The sequence below is a fragment of the Balaenoptera ricei genome, chromosome 2, assembly GCF_028023285.1.
Source record: "Balaenoptera ricei isolate mBalRic1 chromosome 2, mBalRic1.hap2, whole genome shotgun sequence".
Classification (NCBI taxonomy): Eukaryota; Metazoa; Chordata; class Mammalia; order Artiodactyla; family Balaenopteridae; genus Balaenoptera; species Balaenoptera ricei.
This window is the reverse complement of record NC_082640.1, coordinates 183,147,076-183,162,797: the sequence shown is the minus strand read 5'-3', so window position 1 is coordinate 183,162,797 and position 15,722 is coordinate 183,147,076. Positions and strand designations below refer to the sequence as shown.

The 15,722-nt window shown below is 45.8% G+C and overlaps 1 protein-coding gene across 2 annotated transcripts in view; it reads right to left on the bottom strand.

The window, feature by feature from the left end:
• The window catches only part of EVL (Enah/Vasp-like), a 159,756-nt gene that overhangs the window by 118,549 nt on the left and 25,485 nt on the right, over positions 1 to 15,722 (bottom strand). Inside the window, exon 1 of one of the 2 annotated variants that reach the window (XM_059914985.1) lies at positions 2,237 to 2,458. The exons of the other annotated variant lie outside the window; for it this stretch is intronic. Within the exon in view, the coding sequence (XP_059770968.1) occupies positions 2,237 to 2,259 (23 nt within the window). The 5' untranslated portion in view covers positions 2,260 to 2,458. Of the gene's footprint in view, positions 1 to 2,236; positions 2,459 to 15,722 lie in introns of those variants that run through there. 2 annotated transcript variants of the gene reach the window in all.

Sequence of the window (15,722 nt, the reverse complement as noted above, 5' to 3'; positions counted from 1 at the left end):
TAAAGCAAGTTCCCTGGTTCTCGTCCCAGTGTCCCTTCCACCGCCGCCCCAGGAGCGTGCCCCCCTCACACCTCCACCCCCGCCTTGGCCCACCTGCCCGTACCTGAACTGCTGCTTCTGGCTCCTCCCTGTACCTCCCTCCTTGCCTCTGCCTCAGACTTCCCACCTCAACGACAACAACGACAACGTCTGCTTTCCCCAAGCCAATGGTTCTCAAAGTCTGGTCCCCAGAACTGCAGCATCAGAAAACCTGGGAACTTATCGGACACACAGATCCTGAAGCCCCATCCCAGACCTGCTAGATCTGAAACTCTGGGGGTGGGTTTTCATGAGCCCTCCAGGTGATTCTGCTGCGTGCTATAGCTTGAGGACCAACCTGACCTAAACTAAAAAGCTAATAAGCTCCTCTCGAGCGCCGTGTTGCCCCACCACAATCCCCTGGCCCCCATGCGCATAAGCCCCATGACTAAAGAAGAAAGCCACCTGTCTGGCCCCGTGCAGCCGTCATAAAATGCAATCATACTCAGCAAAATTCTTCAGGGCCAGCTTAGGCAGAAACTTGAAGGGTAACAGACTTCCCCTTTCTGCTCTACTTTCCCACTTTCTCAGCTCAGCAGAGCAGTGGCCTTTAACTCAACCCCCTTCCGCCTCATCAGACCCAGCTCTTGGCTCCTGAACTAGGAGCCGCCACGGTGGGAGTGGGTTTGTTGATACGCATCCCTCCCCACTGACTACAAAATGCAACGAAAGGCTCCAAGCTTGTTCAAGGCAGAAGCCAAGACTTACTCCATCTCAAACGAATGCTAGCAATAAAATATGAGCCTCACCACTGTATACTTTCTACGATTTACAAAGCTCTTCCGTAACTCTCACAAGGATCAGGAAAGCCAATTTAGAAACTCGGATTAGAACCCAGGACTTACGATTCATTCCCTAAGGACCTATCTACTGTTACATGACAGGCATTAAATAAATTCTTGTTAGTTATCTAATGGAGCTATCATAAAACTGTAAGTTCTGGTCACGGTGTCACCCCATGTCATCAGAGCATGTTGCCACGTGGAAAGAATGTTCTTTTCACAAACCCAGTCCATTAGAAATAATGCAGAGGCACACTCTTAAACAAAGGATAACTTCCTGGATCCAAAGCCCCAAGTTTATAGAAAGGGAGGGAACAATCTCCGTAGCCCTGCTTTTCTTTGTGGAAAGCTGATAATGCTCTCATCCTTCCCTTGATTTTGATCGAAAGGTCTCTAGTTTCCTCTTACAAGTAATGAAAGGTGGTTAATTCTATTACCATTTTAATGTCTACTGCAGCAACATTTGGAGGGAATGAAAAAGGCCTGTGGAGGTTCCCACACAATCACTTCTTCGCCCATCAATATGGTATTTACGTTCAGTTCTAAAATACACAGAAATTCCATCTGAGAAATGAGAAGCTGTCAGAGGTTTGAAACAGACACACTGTCTTCCGTATGCTCCGAAGAGGGGGAGACCTGCACAAGAATGAGCCGGTAACCCTCCCATCCCACCTCCTTTATTTTCATTTCTTAGAGACTATCTCTTCTGGAGCACCCCTCCCCACATTCATACCCAGGGAGGAGAGATGGAGGAAAGAGAAGGCGTAAGATTCACAAAAGACTCTAATCTGGAGCATTAATAATTACAGCAGCTGAAAAGCTGACGAAAGCAAAGAAGGACCCTGTTAACAAAACATCATGAGGGTACTTCCCAGAAAACTGCCCAGCCGCGAGATCACTATTCACAACGAGCAAAATCAGAGCCAAGATCAAATCTTGACTAAGCAGACAGACTTGCAGGATTTTCGCCTTCACCGCTACAATTAGTGTTTTTTAAAAGAGCAGTCAGGCTCCATGAGTTTGACAAAGGAAGAAAAACAAAAGGCAGCAAGAGACTCCTTCTGGATAAGCAGTTCCTATTCTGTATTCATACCTCTACACCAGCAACAGCACAGCTCAGATGAGGCACAAGGTGGGGTCCTCGGCACATTCACACACGATCAAACCAATTACCCACGCTGCATCTGTCCTGCAGTAAACAGCCTGGACCGGTACCACCTCCGCGCCTCCCACCCCCGTGACCGGGAGAAACCCCGCCACAGAAAAGAACCCTTCTTTTGTGAGAACCAGCCAGAGCCTAAGCTGTCATTACACAGCAAAAACCTAGCGAGAACAAAAACCCAGCGGCAGACTGATGTAGAAAACCCAGAACATACCTGAATTCTTCAAATGCAAACATGACCTAGTCAGAGACAATCTCCTTATATTGCCTGGTAGCCTTCCTGGTTCGGAGGACAACCATTTAGTCAGTCAGATGGTGCAAAGTGCAGAAGAAAGAGGCGGGGTCTGCACCCCCCAACCCCCCATATTCTGAAGTAGAAGGCTTTCTGCAGACGGGCCTGCAGCCTCCAGCTCAGCCAGCTGCTGACGAGCAGCAGCTAGAGGACCACGTGATCATTCCAGCGAGTCTGATTAACGCAGCGAATGCCGAGGCTGCACGCTGGGAGCTGGGTCAGTCCCGGGCAAGAAGTGGAACCCCAGGCACGCCTGGGATCCTGGGGAAATCACACAACACACGCCCCCACCGAACTGTACGGCGGATGGGGTGGGGGGCAAGAGCGTAAAGGCACGAGAGCGCAACCTGTTCCCCCGCGCTCCGCCGGGCCACCTCACCCCCCCGCGGCCACCGCTGTGCTCAGGGTCAGGTACGATGACCGCCGTGGGCAGCGAACGCAGAGGAGCCCGACACCGGGCTGCGTGTTACCGGAAATTATTCAGAATTCTGTATTTTACCCTTCCACTATCAAACATTATTTTAGCACAAATGCACAAGCTGCTCTGGAATGACAGAATTCACGTTTTATGCCCAGCACTTTACCACGAACAACATCACCTTGTAGGTCAACCAGGATGCGTGACCTCATTTATCTGATTATTCATTTATTGAGTATCTAATATGTACCGGGCTCCAATTCCTTGAAGTACAAAAACTGCTGTAACAATTTCAGAACAGAAGTTAAGAAAAAGGAAACGAGACGTCAGCCAAAAAAAGAGGAATGTTTGCCCATTTGTAAAGCCCGAGCTGGCGAGATTTGGCAAGGGCGCTGAGGCTGTGCTCTGAAAGTTGCCATTAAGGAGAGCTGTCAGCATCTGGATCACAAATCTTTATAAAATAAGGGAGGCGGATCTCAAATGAAAATCTGTGAGTCACTCTTGACTTTTCCTCTCTCCCTCACGCCGGTCACTACCTCTGATTCTACCTCAGGAAGGTTTCTTTGAATCCGACCCTTCCCCACTCCCAGACCCACTGCCTCAGCTCTCGCCTCCAGCACTTCCCTCTTAGTCTCTCGTATTAGTAACTGGTCTTCCTTGTTCCGTCCCTTCTCTAACAACCTGCCAGAACAATTTTTCTTAGTCTGATTTTGATGTCCGCCTATTTTAACCCTTAGTTCCTCGGTGGTCACGGGATTAAGTAAAAACGTCTCAGCGCAACACACAAAGTCTTATGTCTCCAACTTTCTTCCATTAAAACTTTTCACAAACCCCAAAATTCAGCTAGACACTCCCAGTTCCCAAAATAAGCCAGGCCCTCTGTCCTCTGGTCCCCAGGCCAAGCAGCCCAGATTATTTCTTGCTCCCCACATGGCCTGCACCCTTCCACGTGGCCCACGTTGTTCCCGCGCTGCTCCTTCCCCAGGAGCCTGAACCACCCCCAGGACTGTCAGCTGCTCTATCTGCTGTCAACTACGCTGCCTTACAGCATCTTGCCCACCCCACATCTATGAGGCCCTTGAGCGGGGTCTGTGTGAGGTTAATCTCCATATTCCCAGGGCCCGGCAGAGAGCTTGACAGGGAGGAGTTACTCAGTAGAGGTTTGCTGGGCAAACCGCCTCAGCTTTCTATCAGGGCGAAAAGCAAGCTAGGGCGTGTGTGTATTCACACAAAGGTGCTCCTCGTTAAAGAAATGAAGTGATGACGGCCAACTGAGGCGACTGACTGGTGAGCAGGATACTCTGGGGAATTCTCTGCCCCTCAAGCCACACAGCAATCGTCAACTAAGCCGACCCAGATGCCTTCCACAGTATTCTTGACAGCCTCTGCCCAGACCCTCCAGTGATGGCAGCTTCTTGGCAGCGCTGTGATAGATCAGAAAACGCAGGAGAGGCAGAGTCACTAAATAACCCAAGTTTAAGTCCCAGATCTGCCACTTTACTAACTCTGTGATCACTGGCAGCCTGAGACTCCCTGTATGTAAAACCGGAAGAATGCGGATCCTGCCCGGGCCTCTGTCACAGGATGGGGGCAAGGACCCAACACGGCAGGACTTGTGGAAATTCTTTACAGGCATGTAAAGTTACAGAGATGTTCTTCGTCGTCTCCACTACTTCACAAGGTGGTCTCTCGCTGACGGGGCTGACAGCTGGATGGCTCTTCTTTACGTGAGGCCACCCTGTCACTGAAGTTCTGTCTCTTCACTAGGAGCTCATTTAATTTTTTTTCCCCAGGGGGAAGAGGGGCAAGGTATTTCTGTCCTGTGATTCTCAGGACAGGAATATAAGATAAATGGATATGTAGATAAAATCACTGTCCTAAGTCCTTAAAAAAAAAAAAAAAAAAAAAGCAGTAGAGTTTACCCAAGTCTTAGGAAGAACAATTTACCCATACCAAATAAAATGATATGATGTTTAAATTTATTAAACTACCTGGTTAGAGTCACAGATGGATAGGGGTAGGGACAAGCTTCTTGAGGGAAAGGAGACACCAGATCGAGCACACACTGCCCATCCTTCCCACCCTTGAGGGCGGGGTAGGAAACAGCAGACACCCCACAATGACTTGACGGATCTGTTGGTTGGTCTAAAGGTCAAAACCTACATTCCTGGTACTCTTTGCAAGGTATGGGGGGAGCAGCAGGGGCCTTAACTCCCAGAGACTTGGCATGGTGGGAACTGCCAGATGTGCTCTACCATGGCCACCAGGAAGGTCCAGCGTGGTGATGAGGCCTGGTGGGTTAGAGAACCTTTGGACTTCACGCCTGGTTTCCACCGGTGACTCAAGAATCTCCTCTTGGAGAGCTGGTTATACCTTTCAGGGCAATTCTTTTAAGGTCCTAGTAGAGTTGATAGAAATGGTGAAAGATCACCAAATCCTAGCACCAAGTGTATTTGAGACATAATTTTATGAGATTCCCCAATTTACTAATAAGAGAACAGAGGCCACAGTGGTTAAGTAACTTGCCCAAGATCATATTGCTATGAAGTGGCAGAGCAATGACTTGCCCCCGGGGTAGGTTTATTTATTTATTTATTTGGCTGTGCTGGGTCTTAGTTGCGGCATGAGGGATTTTTAGTTGTGGCATGCATGCAGGATCTAGTTCCCTGACCAGGGATCAAATCCAGGTCCCCTGCATTGGGAGCGTGGAGTCTTAACCACGGGACCACCAGGGAAGTCCCTCCTGCACCTGGGTAGGTTTAATGCCAACGTTTTTAACCCCTGTGCCCACTTGGGGTCCCAACACCACAGATCCAACTGCCTCAGGCTACCTCCCTAAGAGGACTTCTTCCACAGACTGTCAGGCAGCCGTGGCCCTGAGACAGGGCTGGGACATGGCAAACCTTTGAAGTTCCTTCATCCAGCTGGCCCTGGCTAATCCCCACATCTCACAGCCAGACAAGAGACTGCTAAGGGCTGAAAAAGTGGTTCAGCTGCCCCAGGAAGTAGGAAAACCTGAGTTGACATGGCCTTCGGGCCAGACTGGGAAGGAGTGTGCTTCAAAGTCTGGGCAATCGCACCTGACCACTCGATAACTGATGACACCAAAGTGTCAGGAACAGGGACTCCTGACCACTCCACTCCTCTCCAAATGGCACTTCTGTGACCACACAATGCTTTAAAAAAGAGTTATCCCAGGCCATCCACCAGTGACTCAAGGCTCAGACAAAGCACGCTCCTACTCTGGGACTTATGTTCCCTTTGTAACACGAAGGACTAACCAGACAGTAATTTTTTAGGCTTTTGTTTTTTTAAATGCCACTTACTTGGAACATGAAACTGATATGAACACAAACCTGATAAAAATGGAAGAGCCCCAGACTACCTGCTACCGGGCCTTCCCCTCCCTCCACCAGGGTCAGGCCCAGAGTCAGCCTGGAAACACCAGGCCTAGATGACCTGGCAGCCCCATCAGCGCTGACCTTTTGGGGGCTCTCCGAGCTACACGTCATCACGCTCACCCTTGTCACTCTGGACTCGCTTCCTCTTCCCGGTCTCATCCTATGAACAGAAGCCTCCTGACTGGGCCCGGCTGTGCCATCAGAGCACTGACCTGCTGCCGGTACTGGCCGTGCGGGCTGCCCGAGGCTTCCGCAGAGAAACAGGCGTGGGGAAAACGGAGCAGAAGCACGGTGGGTGACAGGAGGCGTCCCCAGGCCTGGGACAATCTCGGAAAGCCACATGAGAAGGATGTTTGAAACTGGTGTCCTTAGCTTAACGTGCACACGTCCAGCTTGCCAGCAACATGGCTTTCCACGTGAAATGGTCAATTTCCCAAGAAAGTGAAGTTAGGATTTAATTCTTGGCACTGAATCCTCATCACAGCTCCTTTAGAGATGACAATCTATGAGTTTCAGGCCCTGAGGTCCCATGGGTTTGAGGCATCGCAACCAATGTTTCCTCTGCCACTTTTTTAGGTTGTTAGGCTTTTAGGTTTGCACAGCCACGATGTATGTGCAACAAAACACAGACTGGGCACCTGAGCAGAGACTAGCGTTCCCATCACGTGAGCAGGAACGCTCTGACACGCACGGGCCGGTACGCTCGCGGCTGCGCTGCGTACAGACCAAGCAGGAGGGAACAGAAAGGGAAACGAGCTACAGATAAGACTGAAAATCCGACTCTGTCCTCACGGCCTGGCCGCAGATGTTCCACTGAGCAGGGGGACGGGCACAACGAGAGACGCTCGAGAGTGTGCTCAGTGGCCTTCCTGGTCTCACCCCAGCTCCTGCCCACCCTGCCGTCTGACCCCGTCCTGCACAGTCACCCACCCCAGCACCGCCCGGTGAAAACGCACAACTCCTCCTCCCCGTCTGCAGAATGGAGTCTCGGCACCCCAGCCGGGCCTTCCCTCCTCCACCCACCTCCCACCCTGCCAACCCGGGACCCGGACGCAGGGGTCTCCCCGCCTCCTCTCCACAGAGGCTATGGACAGTGGGGTTCTGAGCCCAGTTCTACTACTACCTGCCTGAGAAGCCTTGGGAAAACTCTCTCCCGTCTAAGCCTCAGTCTCTAATCTGAGAACGGGGATGACAGCGTGTGTGCGGGACGCTGGGGAGAGGAAGTGCCGGCACACGTTAACCGCACGCCACGGTAGCTAATATTACTGCATGTTGCAAAATCCCATTGAGCCCCCTCCTGACCAAAGCCAGCCTACAATAAGCTCTAAAACTCAGCAATTCCTATGATAATCAACAGCTATTTTTTAAAAAATTTCACATACTGTACAAGTCTTGTACTGAGGAGTAATCTCTGTCCATCACGTGTCTTAGGCCTCTGACCAGGTGAGAGTCACTGGGGACAGGGGCTAAGGGGGCTGGTGACAGGAGACCTGAGGAGTTTAGCTCCTCACAACCTCCGTCAGAAATGTATGGACAGGGACTTCCCTGGTGGTCCAGTGCTTAAGACTCTGCGCTCCCAATGCAGACGGCCCAGGTTCGATCCCTGGTCGGGGAACTAGATCCCGCACGCCGCAACTAAAGACCCCGCACGCCACAACTAAGACCCGGTGCGGCCAAATAAATAAATATTAAAAAAAGAGAAATGTACAGACATTCCAGGTGAAACGACATGCTTGCGATGCAAATACAGCTTCAAGAGAAATCCGTCACAATGTGGAGCCACCGTCTCTGAACTCTCCTATTTTGAATTGGTGGGGAGCCCACTAGCAGTGACCTTTGTTTTCAGTCCTTTCTAAGCCTTCACAAGGTAGAGCACAATCTTAGGCACAGATTTCTTTGGTCAGAGAGGTGCTGAATGCACTGAACGTGCTTTTATTTCAGTTGAATTAACCTTTCAAAAATTTAAACCACACAAAACCCCCACCTCATTGAAAGCACAGGGAACGTGTGAGTCCTCCTCCAATAACTCCTCCCCCCAAATTACATGTCACCTGAACTCCTACAGTGACATTTAACTTCAAAACAAAAGTTCTAAAGACATCCTTTACCTCCATTTTGAGAATTCTATTTAAGGTAAAAGCTATCCAAAAAAATCATTCAAACACAATCACAATCCATTTTTCAGTCTACCACTGTTCAAAAGTAGGAGTTTATTGGTAATTACGTCTTCATTCCTGTCTACATCAATCCCTCTCACCCAATAAGCACTCTCTAAGTATCTGTACCAGGTTACTGAAAACTGTCTTTGCATTCCCTCAACAAATTTCTGTGTGAAAAGCTAAAGCCCTCAGTTTCATATTCTAATGAAGGAAGATAATAAATAAGAAAAAGATGATAAAATAGGGCAAAGTACCAGAGTGATGGGGGAGGAGCTACTGAACTTAAAAGAGGTGACAGGAAAGGCCCCTCTCAGGTAGGGATATTTAAGCTGAGATGTGAATGACAAGTAGGGACAGTTGTGCAAATGCCAGGGGAAGATCAGTGTGGGCAGACAACATAGCTGGTACAGAGGCCCGAGGCAGGAGGAAACTAGCTTGGCTTCTGCCCTTTCACACAGTGTGGCTGGAACGGAGAAGGAGCGAGTAGAGGCGGATGGAGACAGAGGGGAAAGCAGGGCTTTATCAGCAGGGAAACCGCTGGAAAGCATTAAGCAATGGAGTACCATGACCTGATTTTCATTTTTAGAAGGAAATGGAAGTGGGAGAAGCTGCTGCAGCTGTGCAAGTGAGAGATGGTGGGCTGTGGACTCCGGGGCCAGCAGCAGATGAGAGACAAGTTGATGGGTTGGGGGCATGTTTTAGAGAGTCTTTTTCACAACTCAGTTGTTTCATGTTGTGTTTCATGAAACTGGGCAAAGACTGAAAATATTTCAACAGAAATACTAAGACACTGGACTTTCCTGGCAGTCCAGCGGCTAAGATTTCCACTGCAGGGGGTGTGGATTCGATCCCTGGTCGGGGAACTAAGATCCTGCATGCCAAAGAAAAAAAAAAAAGAAATACTAAGACACCACCAGGACCATGATCCAAAGGAAGTGGGAGCCCCATGAGAGAAGGCCCTGCCTCGTCTTTACCGTTCTACCCCAGGGCCTGGAACACAGAACTAGTCAATAAATATCTGCTGAATTAATGAATCAGCAGTTTGTAGATTTAGGGAAGATTTCATAAAAAGATGAAATTGGGTTAAGTCAGCAGTCCTCTTTCCAGTGCAAGCATCAAATAAAAGGGCAGATTATCCTTTTGAATGAACAAGTGCAGCTGTTCCAATGTCACCCAGATAGACAGAAATTTGCCAAGAGAGTCTTACCAGGAATAAAGGGAGAATCAAGATATAAAAGCACGTAAAACAAATTCCTACATTCAATCAAGAACTGTTTCCTGGGCACCTGCTGTGCGTCCAGCAACACTCTATCCCTGAGAGGGGAGGGAGGGTGAAGGAAGATTCAGACACATTTCAGGTCTCTCCAACAGTTAGGAACAGAGCACACAGACTAACAAAACTACAGTATGAGACTCAGCACTGGTAAATCAGTACGCAAGGAGTCTGGAGCCGTGGTGTAGGATTTTATAGTTGCTTTTTTTTTTGAAAAATTTTTTTTTATACAGCAGGTTCTTATTAGTTATCCATTTAATACATATTATGTAATACATACATAATACATACATACGTGTCAATCCCAGTCTCCCAATTCATCACCCCCCAAGCCCCCCCGCCACTTTCCCCCCTTGGTGTCCATACGTTTGTTCTCTACATCTGTGTCTCTATTTCTCCCTTGCAAACCAGTCCATCTGTACCATTTTTCTAGGTTCCACATGTATGCGTTAATATACATTTGTTTTTCTCTTTTTGACTTACTTTACTCTGTATGACAGTCTCTAGGTCCATCCACGTCTCTACAAATGACCCAATTTCGTTCCTTTTTATGGCTGAGTAATATTCCATTGTACCTATGCACCACATCTTCTTTATCCATTTGTCCGTCGATGGGCATTTAGGTTGCTTCGGTTTTTCCCTACTTCAGCTCACTGTTCTTATCAAGACCCTCTTGAACCCTGGTTCCCTCGTGCAGCTGCTGATGAGCTTGGAGTGTGAAGGGCGGGGCTGTGATCCCAGCTCCACTCCTCACCAGCCGAGTGCCCTTTGGCAAGGGCACTTTACCAGAGGCTCAGCTTAGTTACCTATAAAATGGGGACAATAATTCCTGTCCTGCTCCCTCACAAAGAAAGAGGGTCAGATACAACAGTAGGTGTGCCAGTGTTTTGTAACTGTGAGTGCTACATAAATAAATAATAGTGTTATTCTTTTTTTAAATTATTTTCTTATAAATTTATTTTATTTATTTATTTATTTATTTTTGGCTGTGTTGGGTCTTTGTTGCTGTGCGCAGGCTTTCTCTAGTTGTGGCGAGCGGGGGCTGCTCTTCGTTGTGGTGCACGGGCTTCTCATTGTGGTGGCTTCTCTTGTTGCAGAGCACGGGCTCTAGGCACGTGGGCTTCAGTAGCTGTGGCACACGGGCTCAGTAGTTGTGGCTCGTGGGCTCTAGAGCACAGGCTCAGTAGTTGTGGTGCACGGGCTTAGTTGCTCCACAGCATGTGGGATCTTCCGGGACCAGGGCTCGAACCCGTGTCCCCTGCATTGGCAGGCAGATTCTTAACCACTGCGCCACCAGGGAAGCCCCAATAGTGCTATTCTTAACAACAAAAGAAATGATCCTTTTCTACTTTATGCTGTCTGAGATCTTGATAAAGCAGGAATTTTAAGTATTCATTCAGGTCAGATAATTAGATGATCCATAAATGCAATTTGCTACCCAAGCGACCAAGAGAATTCAGATAAACATCCAAAATTGTGGGAATTCTGGGCTGAAAGGACACGGAAGTCAAATTAGTCAAACCCCACTCCTGGGTAAGCTACCTAAGATGCTTATATCCTCCACAAGCACTCATTTCTGTCAAAGTATAATTTTCAAAAAGCTAAAAACATAACTCTCACACAAATATATAGTATGCATGTATTAAGTAAGTCCTTAATGAGGGAACCAGCAGGATGGCAAAGCTGGTTCAAAGGTGGTGAAAGAAACATATAAACTCGGTGGAAAAAAAGAATGCTGTAATAATCTTGCCAAATTAGATACAAAACTGGTTAATATCCTACAGAGCAATTAAACTATAACTTTTGAGGTTATCTCTTCTACTAAACAGAAATCATTTAGATCTCTACTGGACAAAAAAAGATCACCTGTCACTTATCAATTTTTCACAAGTTAAAATCTAACTTTACAAAAGTAAATCAACTCCAAGAATATCAGATACCCCTTAGACAGGCTTGCTAGACAATGCTCTTGAGTGACATTGGAAGGGCACATAATAATCAATTTGCCTTTTCTCCAAGTTTTAGGTAATTTTCCTAAAATATCTAAACCTAGCTTATTATCAGTTCTAATGAACTGGTTGGAAAGGATAAGAAGTCTTTCCTATCTGGTCCATTTTTTGCTTCTGCCTCATTTATATCCTCTTAATTTGTAAAAGAAATCCTTCAAATAACTGAAGTCAATTCTAAATTATTGCTCTGTCTTCCTAGGTCAAATCATCTGAAATCCGGGGGGCCCTATTTTCCAGAAGTTCCAGCCTTCAGTGCTTCTCTGAATTCTCTCCAACTATCACACTGAGTCTCTTAAAGACAAAAAGGGAACATCTGATTCTTAGGCACTGATTCACAGAGCCCCCTCCCCCAGGCTCTGGCTATTCTGAGGCAGTTACCATAATTAACTCTAATTTCCTAACTTCACAAAACCAACCCTATCACTCCTTCCTTTCCAATATAGCAGTGCTTGGAAGTCACAAACCAAACCCACTACAGAGAGGCACATATAAACCCAACCCACACTAACTGCACAATAATATGAAGTCAAAGAAGAAATCTAATGAATCAGAGAATGTCTTGTTCATATCTGTATTTTCCACAGAGGCTAGGAAGTTAGAATGAATAAACGAACAGATTAATTAAGTAAATGCTCTAAGGAACTGAAAGAATGAATGGATTCCAAAGGCTTTGGCATGTTAAGTGTCTCTTAAGAGGCTAAGTAAGGAAGGGAATTTCCGGGGACTAGTCCAGTGGGAGCCTTCAGAAATGGAGACTGGCTTAGTCCGTTTGGGTTGTGGCGTAACGGACCGCGTGGCTTATAAACAATTTATTTCTTACAGTTCTGGGGGCTGGAGGTCCGAGATCAGAGTGCCAGCGTGGTCAGGCGAGGACCCTCTTCCAGGTCACAGACCTCTCACTGTGTCCTCACACGGTGGAAAGAACCAGGAAGCCCTGCGGGGTCTCTCTCACAAGAGCACTAATCCCACTTCTGAGGGCTCCATCCTCGTAACATAATCACCCAAAGGCCCCACCTCCTAACACCATCACATAGGGATTACAACATGTGAATTCTGGGGGGACACGAACATTCACATCATAGCAAAGACCAAATGAATGAACACTGTGGGAGTTTCTAGCACCTACTGGCAAGGCAGGGATGAAGATATTTGATTTTGAAGGCAGGGAAGTAAAGGAGGGGTATAAATGCATACATGTAAAATCAAACCACACAGGTCTGAAGGCACCTATGCTGCCCTCAAAGCCAGCAGTCCTCCCTAAGGTCTGAAGTCTAGGCACCAATCCAGGCCATGCAAGCTCTTCCTAACCTGCAAGCACTAAAAAGGAAAACTTTCATTTCACACATGTTCTGAGAGCAGAGATAATGACAAAGAAATTGCATGAATATATGTCTAAGAGAGGTGTAATCTGAAAAAGTCCTGCTTTAGAGAAATGTATTTTTTTCCCTGTAAAAGCTAGTTTTTCTTTCTCATGTTTTATTTCTGATAATCAGCCTTTCTCTATTTCTGATTTCCTACTAAAATGTACAGGGTAGTATTTTTCCTCATCCAAAATAGCACTGCTTCTTAGTTTCTAAAAAAGTTCCATTTGCATGAATCTTACAATGGTGTTTATATTCCTTCTTACCAAAAGCTCTGACACCCAGCATATAACCCTGGTGTTTAAATTAATAGGTATGAGGACAACTGATTAAAGACCTTCCTGTGGATTGCTAGTGCTAAGCTGGGATTTGTTAGGTAGCTGACTAAATTTGGAACTGCAATTCTTTTTTAAAAGATGTATTCTTGCTAACGTGAAAAAAATGAGCACTTGATCATTTTCTAAGCCTCACTATCAAACCATTCAACTCTCCTATGATACTACCTTCCATGGGCTCACAGTAAATACTGAATAAAAGAAAGAAAAAGAGGGCAAAAAGGACACAGGCACTGAATGAACCAAACCTTGAGAGCCGCTGTATGACATCAGAAGAACATGGATTTTGAAGGATTTCATAGTTTTCATTGATAATGATAAGTGGCCTAAGAAAAATGTCAGTCCGATCCTCCCACTTTGACCAAAGAAAGAGAAAAACACAGCACCCTGTTTAGGGTCACAGAACTACTGTCAGAGCTGGAATTAGAACTGAAGTCTTCTGATTTCCAATTTAAGTGCTTTTCCTTTACATCAGTGGCTCTCAAAGTGGGGTCCTTCGCCAGCTGTGTGAGCATCACTTGGGAGCTTGTCAAAGAGGAAAATTCTCAGCCCTGTCCCCAGACTAAGTGAATCAGAGACTTTGGGAGAATGGAACCCAGCAAGCTGTATTCTTTAACAAGCTCTCCAGGGGAGTCTGATGCATGGTCAAGTTGGAGAATTACTGACTGCTCTAACACCAGCGATTCTCAACTTGGGGGGATTCTGTCCTCTTAATCACTACAGAACAAGTTAAAACCCAAAGGGCACGAAGATGTTAATTCTTGCATAACTTAAAATAGCAAAAAACTGGAAATAAACTAAATATCCTCAACAAGGGATTGGTCAAATAAAGTACATATACAGAGTCATTATAAATATAGATCTACATTAACTGCCTAGACATTACTACTGTTGAGTAAAAACATTAGAGGATTATTACAAACTGTGAATTATCATATGATAAGCACTTCCAGAAATCAAACAATAAAACAAGTTATAGAAAGGCCTATAGTGTATTCTCACTTATGCCCTATCATATACAGGCACACCACAGAGATACTGAGGGTTCAGCTCCAGATCACCACAATAATGCAATAAAATGAATCACACAAATTTTTTGGTTTCCCAGTAAATATAAAAGTTCTATTTACACTACAGCCTATTAAGTGTACAATAGCATTATGTCTAAAAGATGTACATACTTCAGTTAAAAAATACTTTATTACTAAAAAATGCTAACCATCATCTGAGCCTTCAGCAAGTCGTAGTAGGAACATCAAAGATCACTGATCACAGATTACAAAACAAATAAAATAATAATAATAATAAAGTTTGAAATATTGCGAGAATTACCAAAATGTGGCACAGAGACATGAAGTGAGTGAGCAAATGTTGTTGGAAAAATGGTGCCAACAGACTTGCAGGACACAGGGTTGCCACGAACCTTCCACCAGTAATAAAAAAACGCAGTACCTGCGAAGCGCAGTAAAGCCAGGTCGGCCTGAACATCACATACAAGACAGCGTAGTAGTTACAGACTAAGTCTTTAGATCACAGAGCTCACCACTAAGGAGCAAATTACTGCACTGCTGTCAACATCAGTTTCCTTCTGAGTAAAATGGGGTAACACTGTCATCTCATAGGGTTTTGGTGAGACTCAAATGAGGCAATCAATGCACATGGAGCCACTATGAAACAGCTCTTAAGCAGAGCTGTTTCATTATTACTACGCTGTATCTGTGTATATACGTGCATAAAGAGATGTTCGGAAGCACGTTAGTCAAAATGCTAACAACTGTTTATCTCCAGGGGATTGAATATGCCCCGGCCATCTGTGCTTTATTTTTTGTACTTTCCCGTACTGCTGAATTTTTGCAATGAATAGGTATGGTTTTTATAAAAACAACAACACTACTTTGTATATACCCTCCCAACATACAGATAAGTGTACTATATGAACGTGCTCTCTATTCCAACAGAATTCACGTGATAGGCAATATCTCAAATTAGAAACAGAGCAAGCTGGGGAGCCTGAGACCCTGGGCCTGGAACACTGTTGAATGAATGAAGGAAAAGATGAATTGAGAGGCAATAGAGTGCAGCAGTGCTGAGTTTTGGAGCCAAACAGCTGGATTCAAATATCAGTTCTGTCAATTTCTAGCTGTTAAGCTTGAACAATTCATTTTTAACCCCTCTGATCCTCCGTTTCCTTACCTATAAAATGGGATTGTACCAATTTACAAGACTATTATGTGGATTAAATGAGACAGTAAATGTGAAAGCAGTTTGCATTTAGTAAAAGTTCAATAAAAGATTTCTTTCCCTCTAGTCTCAAGTTTGCTAATGACAAACTGTGTGACACTGGACAAGTTGTTTCTCAGTTTTTCACCTATAAAATGAGTATAATATTCACCTACCCCTTGGGATGCTGTGATAATTATGTAAAAGCTTTTTGTATAGTACCAGGTACTAT